The sequence below is a fragment of the Sphaeramia orbicularis genome, chromosome 15, assembly GCF_902148855.1.
Source record: "Sphaeramia orbicularis chromosome 15, fSphaOr1.1, whole genome shotgun sequence".
NCBI lineage: Eukaryota > Metazoa > Chordata > Actinopteri > Kurtiformes > Apogonidae > Sphaeramia > Sphaeramia orbicularis.
The window spans coordinates 4,390,654-4,405,734 of record NC_043971.1 but is presented as its reverse complement, the minus strand read 5'-3'; the positions used below and the strand labels follow the sequence as shown (position 1 = coordinate 4,405,734).

The following is a 15,081-nucleotide window of genomic DNA, read 5'->3' as shown; positions in this document are numbered from 1 at the left end:
AATAACCTTATGTTTATTTGTGCCGGCCCACTCTGGTCTTTTCTTGTTACTTTGGGCACAGGGTTTTTAATGGGGTTTGATTCTGCCTCATTAAAAACAACTTGGTTTCAACAAAGAAGTAAACTGACAAAGAACGAAACAAAATAAATCTAATGCTGTAAATGCTGAAAATATGCTGTAAATGCTGAAAATATGTTCTTTTGAATTATACTCTTGCCTCTGGTGTTCTTCGTAAATATGTTTCACGTCGTAACAAGCTGTCAGAAAATCGGAGTAAAAAGTCTGATATTTGCCTTTGAGTTGTCGTGCATGTATGTATGAAGCTGTAAAAAAAAAAAAAAAAAAAAAATGGAAATACTCAAGTACAGTACAAGTATCTTGCATTTGTATTAAAATACTGCTTTACTCATTTTAGTCCAGGGGCCACATACAGCACAATGGGATCTCAAGCGGGTCACACCAGTAAAATAAAAGGCATCAGAACTTTTACACACTTAATACAAATTTTTCACTTTGTTTATGTGTGCAAAAAAGTCCAACTGCACTATGAAAATAGGAATAACCTCGAAAACTATATACAACTGGACATTTGTTAAGAAAAATAAGTGCAATTTAAAGAATATTATGTCTCATCTTATTATCAACACAACTCATGGATCACACTGAATCTATTATTTTGATGAAATTTAACTTTTTTTAAAAGACATTTCAGGTTGGTCATATTTGTTCAGGGTATTCACATGTTATTTTGTGTAGTTGTTGTTTTCATGAACAATAATAACCTTGATGGGTTCTACAGCCGAACTCCAGAGCTACAATGGTCTTCTTCACTGGACTCCATGAAGAAGTTCTAGAACTAGAGCAATGGTCATGATTGGAGCCCATGAAGGAGGTCCAGATCAGCACAGATCGTCTTCATGTGAACCCTGGGAGGAGCTCATCCTGTTCACTGGGCTCACAATGCTGGGCTTTTTTTCTTTTTGGCTCCATCAGACAACATGTTGTAGTTTTAAAAGACCTGCTCCATCTGTGATCCTCTTCTACCTCTCTCCTATTTGTTCCCCTTTAAGTGTTGAGCTCTGAGCAGATCGACTGCTGGTGTTGATCTTAACACTGTCTGATGTAAATGAACCCTCAGGAGAAAGGGGTTCCCAACAGCTGGTTTGGACAAACAATGAGGACCTAAAATAAATGGAGAGGTCAGACCTGGATTATTTTTAGACTCTAAGGACTCTAATCCTTCAAATGAAGAGATTTGAGAAGTAAACTCCTGATTTGATTGGACGTCTCAGCCATTACATTAATTCCGGGCCTTTTTACAGACTGATAAGTCACACTGCTCTAGTTTGAGTTAAGTATCTGAACTCTGAGCAGTTTTAAAGGTGTTAAATGTGGAGCTTGAAGAAGTATGTTGTAATGTTCACAAGAGGGGGAACATTCATGATCTCCAGTTATGGTTCCATTGTCTATGCACTAATGGAACAAAACTCAGATTTCATTTCACAGTCAAACCCAAATTATTACATCATTGTCAGTTAGGACGTAATGTGTGTTTAATACATATGAAATGTGTAAACATATTATTTTGTATAACTCATATTTTTTCATCTTCCAACGGTTTGTAGACTGGTCCTCAGCAAAGTTTATAGTGTAACATAGCATTAATTAAATGTTCTTCATAATCCAAACTGTTGTAAATTTAAGATTTTTATGCCAGTTGTCTTCTTTAATTCTTTAACCAATAGAAAAATCCTGAAGTCTGATCTGAATTAGGGACAACTGTTACACTACACAGACAAAAACTGACAAATTTGCAAAAGCAGTTGATGTTACGGACAAACGAGCCTGGACAAGGGCTGGGAACTAATTATCATGACATCATTTTTATATTGTGTGTCTGTGTAATATGGTTAAAATGGTATGATAATAATGAGTCAAAGCACATGTTTATAAGACAAAAGTGACATGAAAGGAAAAGAGTGTAAAACACGCAACAAAAAGAAAAAAAACAACTTACACACGAGTAAAGTATAGTCAGTACACGAGACATTGAATTATTTAGGTGATAATAAAAAATAAAGAACTCCAGAACGATACAATTATTTTCTCAGTCGTGATGATTATCATGATACTATTTTACGTCATTTTTTTCTTTTTATGCTTTATTGGGTTACGCCAAGGGCAAAGCACTTATTTTTCTTAAGAAATTTCTGATTTTCAGGTTTTTAACCTTTTTTTGTGAAAGGATAATGTGTAAATGTAAACATTTTCATGATTTATTTTACTGTTTTGTACGTATTAGAGCCAAAAAAACACTTGTCACTAGGAAAATAAAGTCGTAAAATATCAAGATAAAACTCGTAATTTTGTGAGAGTAAAGGTTAACACAAAAAAAAGTCATAATTTTATGAGAAAAAAGTAGTAATATTTCAAGAATAAAGCCATAATATTTTGAGAATAAAGTCGTAGTTTAAAAAAAAAAATCATAATTTAACAACACTAATGCCATACTTAAATGAAGTTAAAGTCGGAATCTTTTCATGTCATAAAAGTGTTTTCATTAAAATTATGAGGCAGGCCATGTTTGACACCCCTGGTGTAACTGAAAGAAAATGACGTTGCATTTATCATGACAAATTATCAATATCAAATGTTACATTTTATTCATCAGTGTATTTAAGGCTACATTGCCCTAACCTGCACATCTATATTTTGCACATTTGACTGGGACAGATGGGTGGAGCGGCAGATTGGGGTGGGAGGAGTTCACTTTTACAGTTATGACCATTTGGCTCAGATGAAAAGACACTATGTGGGTCACACTGGCAAATCAATGGAAGGCCAAAGACCCTGCTGAGAAGCTGAAAAAGTTCACTTATCCTGAGATTTTGACACATAAATAGCATTAGAGGTTCAGCAGTTACTAAATGTTTAACTATTGGTGTTTTTTTTCATCAAGTGCTAATTTGTTGTGTGCCATTACAGGACCCCTGTGAGAAAATACTGACTGTCCAATCAGAGCTGAGAAAGAGAATTATGTGTTTGACGCAAACATGCCTCAGGCTCCACAGAGAAACAAAAGGGTCTGCATTTAAAGATTAGTGAACAAGTGGATGCAAACAGGCTGGAAGGTGTGAGGAGGGCTCTATAATGAAGACAGATCCCAGTACCTGAAGTGACAATGTTTACTTAACCCATAAAAACCCAACATCCTATCAATACATTTTACAAAATATGGGAGCCTCTTTTACACTGCGTAAATATGTTGCCTGGCCTGGAACTCTGAAAACACATTTTATGTGTTAAATTGTTATTGACCTGTTTTGTTTATTTATTTATTTTCTTTCCTCCTTTAACGGTATCAGAATGCACTGTCTTGACTGTCTGGTTTGTATTGCTTTTTTTTTCTCCTTTTTTCCTTGGGTTCTGTTTGTTTATCATGTCCAGTGTCAATCTGTGTATCATGAATACATTACTTGAAATTATAAATGTTATACTTGTCAAATGAAATGTTCTATTAACAAAGTTTAAAAAAAAAAAAAAAAGTGTTCAGAGAACACAAACCTCCGTCAAGCACCCCGAACGGTGTGCATGTGTGGATCGACTTTTTCTTTTTAAATTCAAAAGTTTCCAGGTTGTTCCATACAGCAGAAAAACTTTAAGCTTGGCATCAGTCATGTCTATGTCAAATTAGATTCAATTCCAATCAATATTTGTTGAGTTATAATGAAAAATGTGTGGTAAATGGGATTTTCAACGTTAAATGTAAATGTCCAGAGTCCACATTCCACAGTGGATGTGGACAATTTGTGCCAGATACAAGATATTGTTCTAAGCCACGGGTGGATCAAATTAGAGGCTAATCGGAATTGTTTTGAAGAAATGTTTCCATTGGTGGAAAAGTGCATCACATGGACTAATCAGATACTGTGCGTAATCTGGTTGCTGCATGACCACGAACGTTGTGGAAGTAACAGCGATCGAAAAGAAACTGTAATTGGATTTGCAAACTTCAAGATTTCAGAGATTTGTGCATATGTAGCGTTTAACAATTAGCGTTACTTATCTTGTAGCCACACATTATTTGTTTCCTCACATGTCACCAAAGGGGCTCCGCAATTATGATATAATAACCCTCAAATTTAATCTGAGCTTTTCTAATCATCTACATGATCAGGGAATTAAATACAGAAAAATACCCGATTTGAAGTGTCAAAAAAGAGCACTGGGTCTTTATGGGTTAATGCTGAAAAACGGTTCAGGTTTGGTGATTTGGTCGTAATTAGGGATGTATATCGACAAGAATCTGGCGATAAGATACAAATCACAATGCTAGGATCATGATACGATATATCACGATATATCATGATACTCTTAAAAAGGTAATATTTTGTTTATTTCTTTTTTTAAAATGATTATTTCCTTGAAGAATTGAATTACAGCAGAAATCTGCACGAATACATTTTTATTTGATCACAACAGGATCTGATGCTATATCATAAAATTTTCCTCTGTTAAAACTTAAATTATATTTTACAGACATTACAGTTTAAGATCCTGCTCAAATGTTCATATTCTATTAGTTCAGAACTGACATCATATTTTTGTCCCAACAAAGAAACTAACATTTGCCTCTCTGACAGTAAAAAGTGCTTTTAGGATGCTTCAAATAACCTTTATTTAACATAACAGTGTTAAATAATAATAAATAAAATATAAACAAAAAAGAAAAACAAAAATGAACTATATCTGCGTTTGAATAAATACCTAAAAAATATCGATACAGTACTTTTATATATCGATACAGTATCATGAAAGGAAATATCGCGATATGTTGCAGAACCGATATTTTCTAACACCCCTAGCCATAATCCCGACAGATTTTATATCAGATATTGTCCCTAAACTCTCCGTTTAAAGCTTTCAGTGCAGTTCCTCCATCAGCACCGATTTTCCCATCAGTCCTTGTGGTAAAAGCATTATTGTGGTCCCAGTGAAAGGGGAGGAGGGGGGGTTGGAAGAGGAGGAGGAGGTGGAGGAGGAGGGGTGATAAAAGTTAGTCCAAAGCAAACGGAGGAGGAGGAGGAGAAGGAGGAGGAAGGGGAAAACAGAGGCCCCGTGGGACTTCAATCACTCTGAAGAGCTTGTTAGTGTAGCTGTGGAAGTGGTCAATGAGAGGGCAGAGTGGGGTCTGCAGGGCCAACAGATGTGAAACACACCTCCAGTTTATCTCACCACCGACACACACGATACACCCAATTCATGGACCAGGGCCAAAAGAAGAGTCTGCATATGTCAATATATCAATGCGTCAAAGGTCCATTTGGAAACACAAGTTGGTGCTAAAGTTATTTTGTTATTTAATTAATTTTTGACACAACACCACTTAACTGTTTACTTACATAGTTCCCTGAAAGAAAGGTATAGTTTGAGCTATTTATCAAAATAAACAGAGCTGGAGGAATTATTTGATCGATCAAGAACACAATCATCAATGACCAGAGTAGTTGCAGCCTCACTTTTTGAAATGATTTTAAGAACCGCTCCTTCAACTGATCAAGTAGCTGTTGACTCTTAAACTACTCTGCAACTATGTCGATGATGGATAAAACATACTCAAAGTGATTTTAACCCTTTCACTACATGATGTCCACATTTGTAGACACAGTTTAACTCACTTTCCAAAGAGTTCTAAAGGCAATATTCTCCAAACCACATGGGGGCAGTCTCTACAGACCCTCAGCAATACACTAAAAACAAGGATCATCTTAGTTTAAGAACATGGACTGATCTGTGATGTGCTAAAGTTAACCTCCTCAGACCCACACATGGGTTTACTGTCCACGTTTATGGGCAAGAGTCTCACAGCTTTAGCCACCGCAAAGGACATTCCATAAAACTAAAATAAAAATGCATTTGAAAAAACTGTTGCATCATGATGTTTCCAAAATGGACAATTATGTAATTAAAGAAGCCAAAACTTGTACTTCCCCAGTCTCAGGAGGTTAAATATTTTCTTTATAAAACCAAAAAAAAAAAAAAAATCAAAATGCATTTCAACTTTAGTCAAATTTTGAGCAATAAAATAAATCTAAAAAACAATCTAGATACTTTTTTCATAATTCATGCATGAAAGGGTTAAGGGAGGGCAGATTTTTTTTTTTTTTTTTTTTTAAATCTGCAATTCCACTTTCTGGTTTTCTTCACCTTCATTCTCTGAGACAATCAACTGAAAATCTTTGACTTGTGAGCAAGACATTTGTGCAAATTGTGTTGCATTTTGCACAATTTTCTGATATTTCACTGAACAAACCAAGAATAAACTAAGAAATTCAATCTATAGTGAGAATACGACTGAAAGCAACAGTTAGTTGATGATAAATGAGAGAAATGAATAATTTGCTTGGAAATCATTATAAAAAAAAGTTATTAAATGCTTGTATAATGAAAAGTCATTTTTCAACCCACACTTAATCTCAGTGCAACACTTAGTATTGTACAGTTTGATCAGTCCATACATGAACTAAAGTCAGAAATGAGATAATTTTCCTGGAAAGCTCCATTAAAAGGGTCAGCACTAACTCTTTCTCCATAACACACAGGACTATAACGATATCTCTTGAACTTCTGTCCTTAAATCCCTGTTAATAAGCCCATTAATGATGGTGTAATAGGCATTTCTTATTAACACAAATCTTAATTTTTGCATAACGTATTAAAAAGTACTAGAGGGGTTTTAAAGGTAAAAGTGTGTTAAAGGTGTCACTCAAAGCTCTCGTTGTGTGCCCAAAAAGCCTTGTTTACCACATAAGTCACATGAGTGATTTTTGGCCCATTATACCCCATCGAATAATCTAAATAAGAAAAAATCACCTTCAAAGATCATTTAATGGCACCCAACATATTTCATGCCCAAACTTTAGATCACTCATGTCTCGAATTAACCCATACAGACCCAAACAGCCACTGGCAACCAGAAGCATTTACTGATCAGAAATGTTTAATAACTTCTGACCTTCTAAACCCATCAATACTTTGAAATAATTCAGGTAAAATACAGTTCTTCATCTTTTCATGGTCATCAGATATGACCCATGTGGACGTTCAGAGGCTCCGTAGTTACCATGGAAACACCGTCATCTTCTACAACATTGATTCATCAGTAAAACCCATGGAGTTGGATCAATGACAGTGGACGGACACACTGGGTTTATGACCAGTTAATGACAGATTTGACTGAAAAAGTCACTTTTTCTTCAGTTTACTGTTTCTGATATAGCCCTCAACTTTAATCTGAGCTTTTATAAACATGATCTGTGAAATAAATATAAAAAAAAACAGAATTACAATTAAATATGGAAAAATACCTGATTTACACTGAAAAAACACAACATAAAGGGGGTAATATTACAATAAATGGTGATAAATCACTTAAGAAAAGGTTAAATATAGAGAAAAGTACATTTTGGAACTGACACAAAAGTAGCACTGGGTCTTCATGGGTTAAATCAGTGGTTCCCAAACTTTTTACAGTGGAGTACCCCCTGAAATACTTTACTTCTATATGTGTTTAGCCAAATACCCCCAACTCTCACTTGAGCATTTATGATTGGAAAACATTTTAAATAAAATTAGGCAAATTGTGCTCCTGTGCCAAAGGTGTCTGTTAATATTTTCAAAGCTTTGTAAACAAACAACATATTTTTAACTGTAATATATATATAAAAAAAAGTTTTAAAGTAAATTTTGTGCAAAATATAAACTGAAAAGTGCCCTCTTTCATTGATAAGAAAAATAAAATAAATTGGTCATTAATTAATACATGAACCTTTCATCAACAAAAAATAATTACTTAACTACTCAAATAAACCCATTTTGAATATAAAATAGAACTGTTCTTCAAATGTTACCAAAGCTTCAACATGATTGACAATAAATCTATTAAATGAATGTATTTGTGTTTTACATTTTAGCATTACTTCTCATTATTTGTTCTGTATTTAGTTCATGATGACTTCTTTAATGTATTTTTCCCAAAACATTTCCAGTACCCCTGGGGGTACGCATACCCCACTTTGGGAACCCCTGAGTTAAGGGGCTAAATGTGCCCTTTTCTCATTAACTCTGTGGTGTTGGAGCTGTGGTTTGTGTTCCACGGGGACACAAACAGGTCCGTCTGTGCACTCGGACCGGACCTGTCCTCCCCTCTTTCAACACAGATCATTAGTGAGTCCTAAATCCAACCACTCAGGAGGAACTTGGCGACAAAATGCGAATCAAAACGCTCACCTCGTCCAGAATCTGGTCCAGCCGTCCCATGATCAGGGGCTCCACCTGCTCCAGGGACAACATCCACGCGGAAATCTGCGCGTCCCGCTGCTGCTGCTCCAGACTTCCAATCCGGGACTGCAGCTCCGACGTCCGCGCAAAAACAACGATACAAACTCCAACGCACAGTGCGCACAACGCGATGCAAAGCGTCAGCCCGGACACCTCTCTCCAGTTCCTCCACCGCGGCTCCTTGGAGGCTTCAGGTGTCCTCTGCTCCGGACCCGGTGTCCCACTAACTCCAAACTTGTGATTCTGTTCCATTTTTAAAAGCCTACAGTTATCTCCTCTGGGAAAGCCTTGTTGTCATCAGGTGAACTCAAATCCGCACGAGCGCACAACTTTCTCTCTTTTGCAGAAACTTCTTCTTTCTTTTTCCGCTCAGTCTCCAAACTTTGCGCCCTCAGATCCCACTCTAGATGGACGGTAGACAGCCACACATGGCGCTGCTGAACATCAGTCAGTGAGTGATGTTGCTGATTCACGGAACGGGACTCTATTCCTGTGCGCTCCCCGCAGCCGCAGCTCCGCCGTCAGTGCGCGTCTGCGAAACCCGAGCCGGCCCCTCTCCTCCCGGTCTGCTGTGTGCTCTGCTCTGCTCAGCTCCGGATGCCGCGGGCCCTTTGCTCACACTGCGGCTCCTCCTCCGAGCGGCTTTAGGTTAAATGCCGGGGCGGGCTCCGCGGGCCGCGGTGCTGCCCCCTTTGATCCGCGCACTTGGCGAGGGGGTATTTTTAGGTGCGTAAAGCCAAGACGCACAGTCACATAGTGGATGAGTGCTCAGTGTATGAAGAGCTCCCGACAACACAACACAGCCCCGACTTCTGAGCAAACCTGGGAGATTCTGGGAAGTCTGTACAAGGTGCACTGGACCTTTAGGCCAGGGGGGTCAAACTCATGTTAGTTCAGGGGTCACATACAGCCTAATATGATCTAAAGTGGGCCGGACCAGTAAAATAACAAATAATAGGATAAGAACTTATGAATTATGTCAACTCCAAAGTTTCCTCTGTTTTTGAGTGAAAAAACTAAGATTCTATAATGAAAATGTTTACATCTATGAACTGTGGTTGAACATAACATGAACAAATACAAACACCCTGAAAATTCTTAAGAAAAATAAGCAATTTTAACAATATTATGCCTTAGTTTATCATTTATACATGTGCATCACAACTTACAGATCACAGTGGATCTACAAATACACAAACATTCAATAACAGACAGAATACTGGTAAAATTCCACATACTTCTATTAAAGGAGTGATATTTTGCTTTTTTTAAAAATGGAATTCATTTTGTGAACATTTACATGATCAGTGAATTAAATATAGGAAAATACTAATTTTTCACCCAAAAAAATGCAAAACATAAGATAATATTACAATAATTAGTGATGAATCACTTCAGAAAGGTTAAATATAGAGAAAAAAAAACATTTGGGAACTGACACCAAAGTAGCACTGGGTCTTTAATATGTTCAGCAAAAAAAACTCGACATGTCTCATGTGTCTTTTCCAGCCCAGTCCTTGTCCACGGTCCAAACCTAAACTCTTTGTTTAGTGACAGATCACCATGGCAGTAGATTGGTTTGGTGTACGTCCATAAAATGAGTCCAGGGTGCAACAACACTAAAACATTAGTTCCACCTGACACATGCTCTAACCCAGTGGTTCTTAACCTGGGTTCGATCGAACCCTAGGGGTTCAGTGAGTCAGTCTCAGGGGTTCGGCGGAGGTCAAGACACACATTCGACTTATTAGTCGGCTGTGTGTGTCAGGCTAGGTCCGTGTATGTAAACAAACAGCTTCGGAGACTCTTTCTCTGATTGACATCCAATATACGCGGTGTATCGTTGTTGCTTATAGCACTACAACACAATCCGGAAGTGTTTATAATCTCTTCCACTCGTCTGACGATGAATTATTTTCCACATCGTTGTTATGACTTTTGCTACTTCCTGTTAACCACGGAGGCAGCCATGTGTAGCGTTTGTTTACATTTTTCGGTCACCGCACTGGTCAGTTACAATCATGCGATGACCGTCGCACCGTCGCGGATGGAGAAATCGTATTACACTAAAGCCGTCAGTCACACTGATTTGCAGTAAATATTATTATTGTAGCCCGATGGAAATTGGGTGATGGGTGTGTGTTAAAATGTTAAAAATGATAAATAGCATAAATACAATAAGTTCATTATTGAAATACATAAGGTAAAAATTAAAACCATTTCAGTGTGGTAGTATTAAAAAAGGTCACGTCTTTGTGAAAAGGTATGTGATTTGTTGTAAGTTCATGCACTGTATCGGTTTTGTTCTTTGAACACAGTGATGTTAATGCACGGTTCATTTTGTGCACCAGTAAAACATATACCTGTGTCTTGAATTTGAAAAAAATCACATTTTATTTTTTAATAAAGAAGGGTTCGGTGAATGCGCATATGAAACTGGTGGGGTTCAGTACCTCCAACAAGGTTAAGAACCACTGCTCTAACCTGAAGAACAAATAAAAACACCTGTTAGCAACAGGTGGATCTGATGGTAGTGATGAGGTGTGGTAAGGTAAGGGAGAGGACAGCAGGGAAGCAAACGGTGACATTCACTCTGACCTAAAACAGGAAAGAAATGACCAAAGTACACCATGAGTGGACAAATGACCAGTAAGTGCACTTAAGTACTCCAATTAAGGTTGAAAAAATCTATTTAGTTGCACCAATGTGCAATGTACTTTCTAAATTACATAAGTATGGTTTTCATGGAACCGCTTTTAAATGGTTACAAAATTACACTAGCAATAGATCTCAGTACGTCTGTATTAATGGTTGCAATTTGTTTGTTGGTTGTTCATGTTGTTCACATTGTTCACATTTTTAAGGAAACTTTGTAGATGTAAACATTTTCAAGATGTAATTTAGTTTTTTCACTTCTTATTTTACTGGTTCGGCCCACTGCAGATGATGTTGGGCTGAATGTGGAACCTGAACTAAAATGAGTTTGACAGCCCTGATTTAGAGGGTTGATGAGTGAGTGTTGTGTTATTTTCATTCCAATGAAGGACAGGTCACACAGCATCACTTTAATGTACTTTTAACACAAATACAGAAAGTTTTCAGGGCATTTTTCTTTATGTTCGTGTATTCATTTGGACAGGGAAATGACAAAGCCATTGCATTACATCCCAATTCTTGTTTTTCTGTTGTTATTTATGATGAACACGGACCCATCTATGATACGCAGCCTGGCCAGAAAAAAAGTCCCACACTCTAAAATCTACCCTTATCCTTATTTAGCCTTTAGCTTTCACTAAAAAGCTTATGCAATGTCATACCACTTATTTCTGTCATTGTTTAGACACTTAACCTCGACCTGACCAACTGAAGTGACCCCAGATCATAACACTGATCCCACAGGCTTGTAGCATAGGCACTAGGCATGATGGGTAATCACTTCATTGACCTCTTCTCTCACCCTGATGCCTCCATCACTGTGGAACAGGGTCAGTCTGGACTCATCGGACCACATGACCTTTATCCATTAAAACAGAATCCAACCTTGTGCTTCTATCAAAGTGATGGTTGTTGAAGAAATGAGAAGCTACTGTATCAGTTAAAGCAATGTTTCTCAACAGGGGTAGTGCTGGGACACTGTTGGGGGGTGTTTGGAATGAGAAAGGAGAGAGGGTGGAACTGAGACTGAAATGGGGGGCGTTAGTCTATATAAGTATTAATATCAAGCAGCACAGCATGTTATGTCAATGACGAATTTATTTGTCCCACCCCCCGCTCATCGTGTTATGGATTGCTACCCCCCCCCCCCCCCAATCGATAAATGTATTTCACGGAGGGGGGGTGGCGGTGGTAGGAGGCTCATGATGATGAAAAGTGGCGTTTGTTCAAAAAAGGTTGAGAAACACTGAGTTAAAGGGTTCAAATACTTGTTGCAGCTGAAACATATTAATCACTGCAGTAATTATCCAATGGAAGGATCTGAACTGTTTGCTGAGTTAAATCCTGATGGGAAACAATTATTTTTTGGTTGTGGTGTGTGCATAGTAACTCAGTATATATGCATTCATATAGATCATGGTCACCATCAATACATTTGGGAGGCTGTATATATATACAATCTGAATACAATGCAAAGAATACACTTCAAAACCTCCAACTCTTTTAAGTTCATTTCAGTTTATAGCTTGTTGTTGCTGGAAAACTTTATGACTAAAGCATCTGCTTCTGTACAAACAATGGTTTGTTTGAGGGTTTGTATTTGTTTTTGTGTTTTAGTGTGTACAGGCATATTTTGTCAAATGAGGGACGTGTGAACAGATGCAAAACAGAGGGAGAGAGTACCTGTTTAGAAAAGCATCTGCAGACTGTATGTGTGCACAGGGCATCAGCTGGCCTCTACTGAGTGTCTTCTGTAGACCTGAGACAAACAACAACAATGATCTCATTGACAGTGTCATTGAGCCTGTTTACATTCACATCAATATGCCGATCATTAATCTGATTTATTTTGTTTTTTTACATCTGCGCATGTGTAAAAAAAATCTGTATAAACAGACATTTTTTGCAGCGACGTGAGCCTAAGGAAAAAGGTAAACAATGAAATGAAATGAAGGATAGCAGCAACATGTGATCTGTTTTGTAGTCTTATTGGCTCCTCCCACATTAGGACAGCTAATGCTGACACCGTAGGCGTTACCATGGGCAACAAGACAAGACCGGATGTTTTGAAAATGACAGGAAGTGTTCGTCTTATGTCATAACACACATATGTACTCTGAAATAAATCAAATAAGAGACCGAAACATGTAAACCGGAGTTTTTCGAATATCGCATTTCTGAAGTGCCTGTAAACACGGCGCATCTAATTACAGCAATTATTGGATTACTCCCAGTTATCGGATTTTTATAGTCATGTAAATGGGCATGCTGTAAAGAAAAAAAGAATAAGAGCCTATTTAGACTCAATGTAGTTACTTTTCATTTACACGTGCTCCTAAATACACTATGAAGTTCACACACTTTTTTTAGTCAGATATGAGTGAAATGCTAACACCGTTTAGCCCAAAGCTAACACTAAACATTCTGTGGTTTGTATCTTTGTGTTTCTGTCCTTTACTGAGTACTGGAAGAATTTCAGAGTAATACTCTTCCTGGGAAAGTAGTTACAGGTGAGTCCTGTGGCTTTATCGGCACTCGTGCGCTCAGCCCCTGATCATTAACAGTCACTTTTGAAGTCCATATTCCTGTGTGTTTACCAGGCCTCAGTTTTTACGAGCTGCTTATCTCACCACACTACACAAATACATATGATGTAATGTAGGCTGCACGCTGCCAACATAAACCTTTAATCAGCCTCTCCCTCCCAGGGAGAGCTGCTGGGTCAGAGTTCACAGCACCTTCCACTTTCACAGCAATGCAAACATGCACTGGAACACAGGAAGGTGGCACTAGATATGACAGAAATAAAAGGCAGATGAAGAGGGGAAAAATGGACAAATGGAGTTTATTCATTCATCCCGTAATGGAGAATTCAGTTTAACAGTCTCCAATTGAATCATAAATAGAATACAATATAAGCAACAAACACATCCACCATTCATCATACAACATACTGTCAGTGAGAGCAGCTTAATGTGGCCCTTGGGATATGTGTGAAATTATGCAAAACACCACCAAACAAAAACAGATATAGACACTGTAAAAAAGTTTACCCATCAGTCATGACCCTGTCTTTGTTCTCCTCCCATCCCACAGCTACAGTAATGTTCAGCGTCAGCATGGTGCTTCAAGCCATTCCATCAGGCCACACAGTGAGCAGACAGGAAGGATACAAGACAGGAGGTTATCAGTGCCCTAAACCAGTGACTCTACGTTCAAGCTGAGATCACTACACCAAATCTGAGGAGGACCAAAGCATGTGGTCTGGTCTGTCTTCTCACTCCCTGTGTTGTGGAGCTAACTGTACCCGGGGAGGATGCGGTAGAAGAGGATTATCAACGGAAAAGCCTCAAGTGCACCAAGCTGCCAGCTGATGCTGAGCAACAGGGCTGTAAAGACAGAGTCTGCCCAGTTGAGGTCGGCTGTAGAGGCTTTGTGGGCGAATCAACCACCAAGTAACATAAGGACATGGGCATCTGAAGACAAGCATGACAGCAAGTCATCAAAGATCTGTCTAGTGCTGCAAAACTGGCTACTCAGGCTCTGGATGTAGAGGAGAGACATCAGCTGGACCCCAAAACTACAGCTGCAACAACAAGGGGAGTAGAGGGAGTCAAAGCACAGGGGGGCGCACATGAGACGCCAGATGTTGAGCTCCTTGGAAGTGTGATAGATAACTATTGTCATTTAAGGGCACATGCAGTGGTGGCTCGTCAATAGAGGGCGTTAGGGCGCACATGAAGAAGAAGATGATAGGAATCACCTAATATAATTTTACAAAAACCTCATTATTTAAATAAATGAGCTATACATGATCCAGGCCATGAGTACTAAGGCTGCGTATCATGGCCAATTTCCTAAATCGATTTCGATTCATAAGGTTCTGAATCAATTAATTGCGATTCGATTCAGTATTAATTGACTGATTCAGATTCATTTAGTGATACCAAAGCACAATTTTGAGTTGTAATGTGATTATTGACTACTGCAGCCATGCAACACAGAATCAATATTGATATCAGAAAGGAAATAAACATGACATTTCAGCAGTAAATAGATGAATCTGCTCTGAAATAATGAACAGGA

General features: G+C 38.1%; 1 protein-coding gene and 1 long non-coding RNA gene across 13 annotated transcripts in view; one reads left to right on the top strand and one right to left on the bottom strand.

Moving 5' to 3' along the window:
- col13a1 (collagen, type XIII, alpha 1) overlaps positions 1-8,949 on the bottom strand; it is a 228,620-nt gene extending 219,671 nt beyond the window's left edge. For all 12 annotated transcript variants that reach the window (XM_030156714.1, XM_030156718.1, XM_030156720.1 and 9 more), the window contains exon 1: positions 8,290-8,949. In XM_030156714.1, coding sequence (XP_030012574.1) covers positions 8,290-8,592 — 303 coding nt within the window. In that variant the 5' untranslated portion in view covers positions 8,593-8,949. The remainder of the gene's footprint in view (positions 1-8,289) is intronic.
- The window catches only part of LOC115434661 (uncharacterized), a 25,549-nt gene extending 13,223 nt beyond the window's left edge, over positions 1-12,326 (top strand). Inside the window, exons 2-3 of the long non-coding RNA XR_003937573.1 lie at positions 8,602-8,607; positions 12,313-12,326. This is a non-coding gene — a long non-coding RNA (uncharacterized LOC115434661). The remainder of the gene's footprint in view (positions 1-8,601; positions 8,608-12,312) is intronic.
- The last annotated feature ends 2,755 nt before the right edge of the window (positions 12,327-15,081 follow it).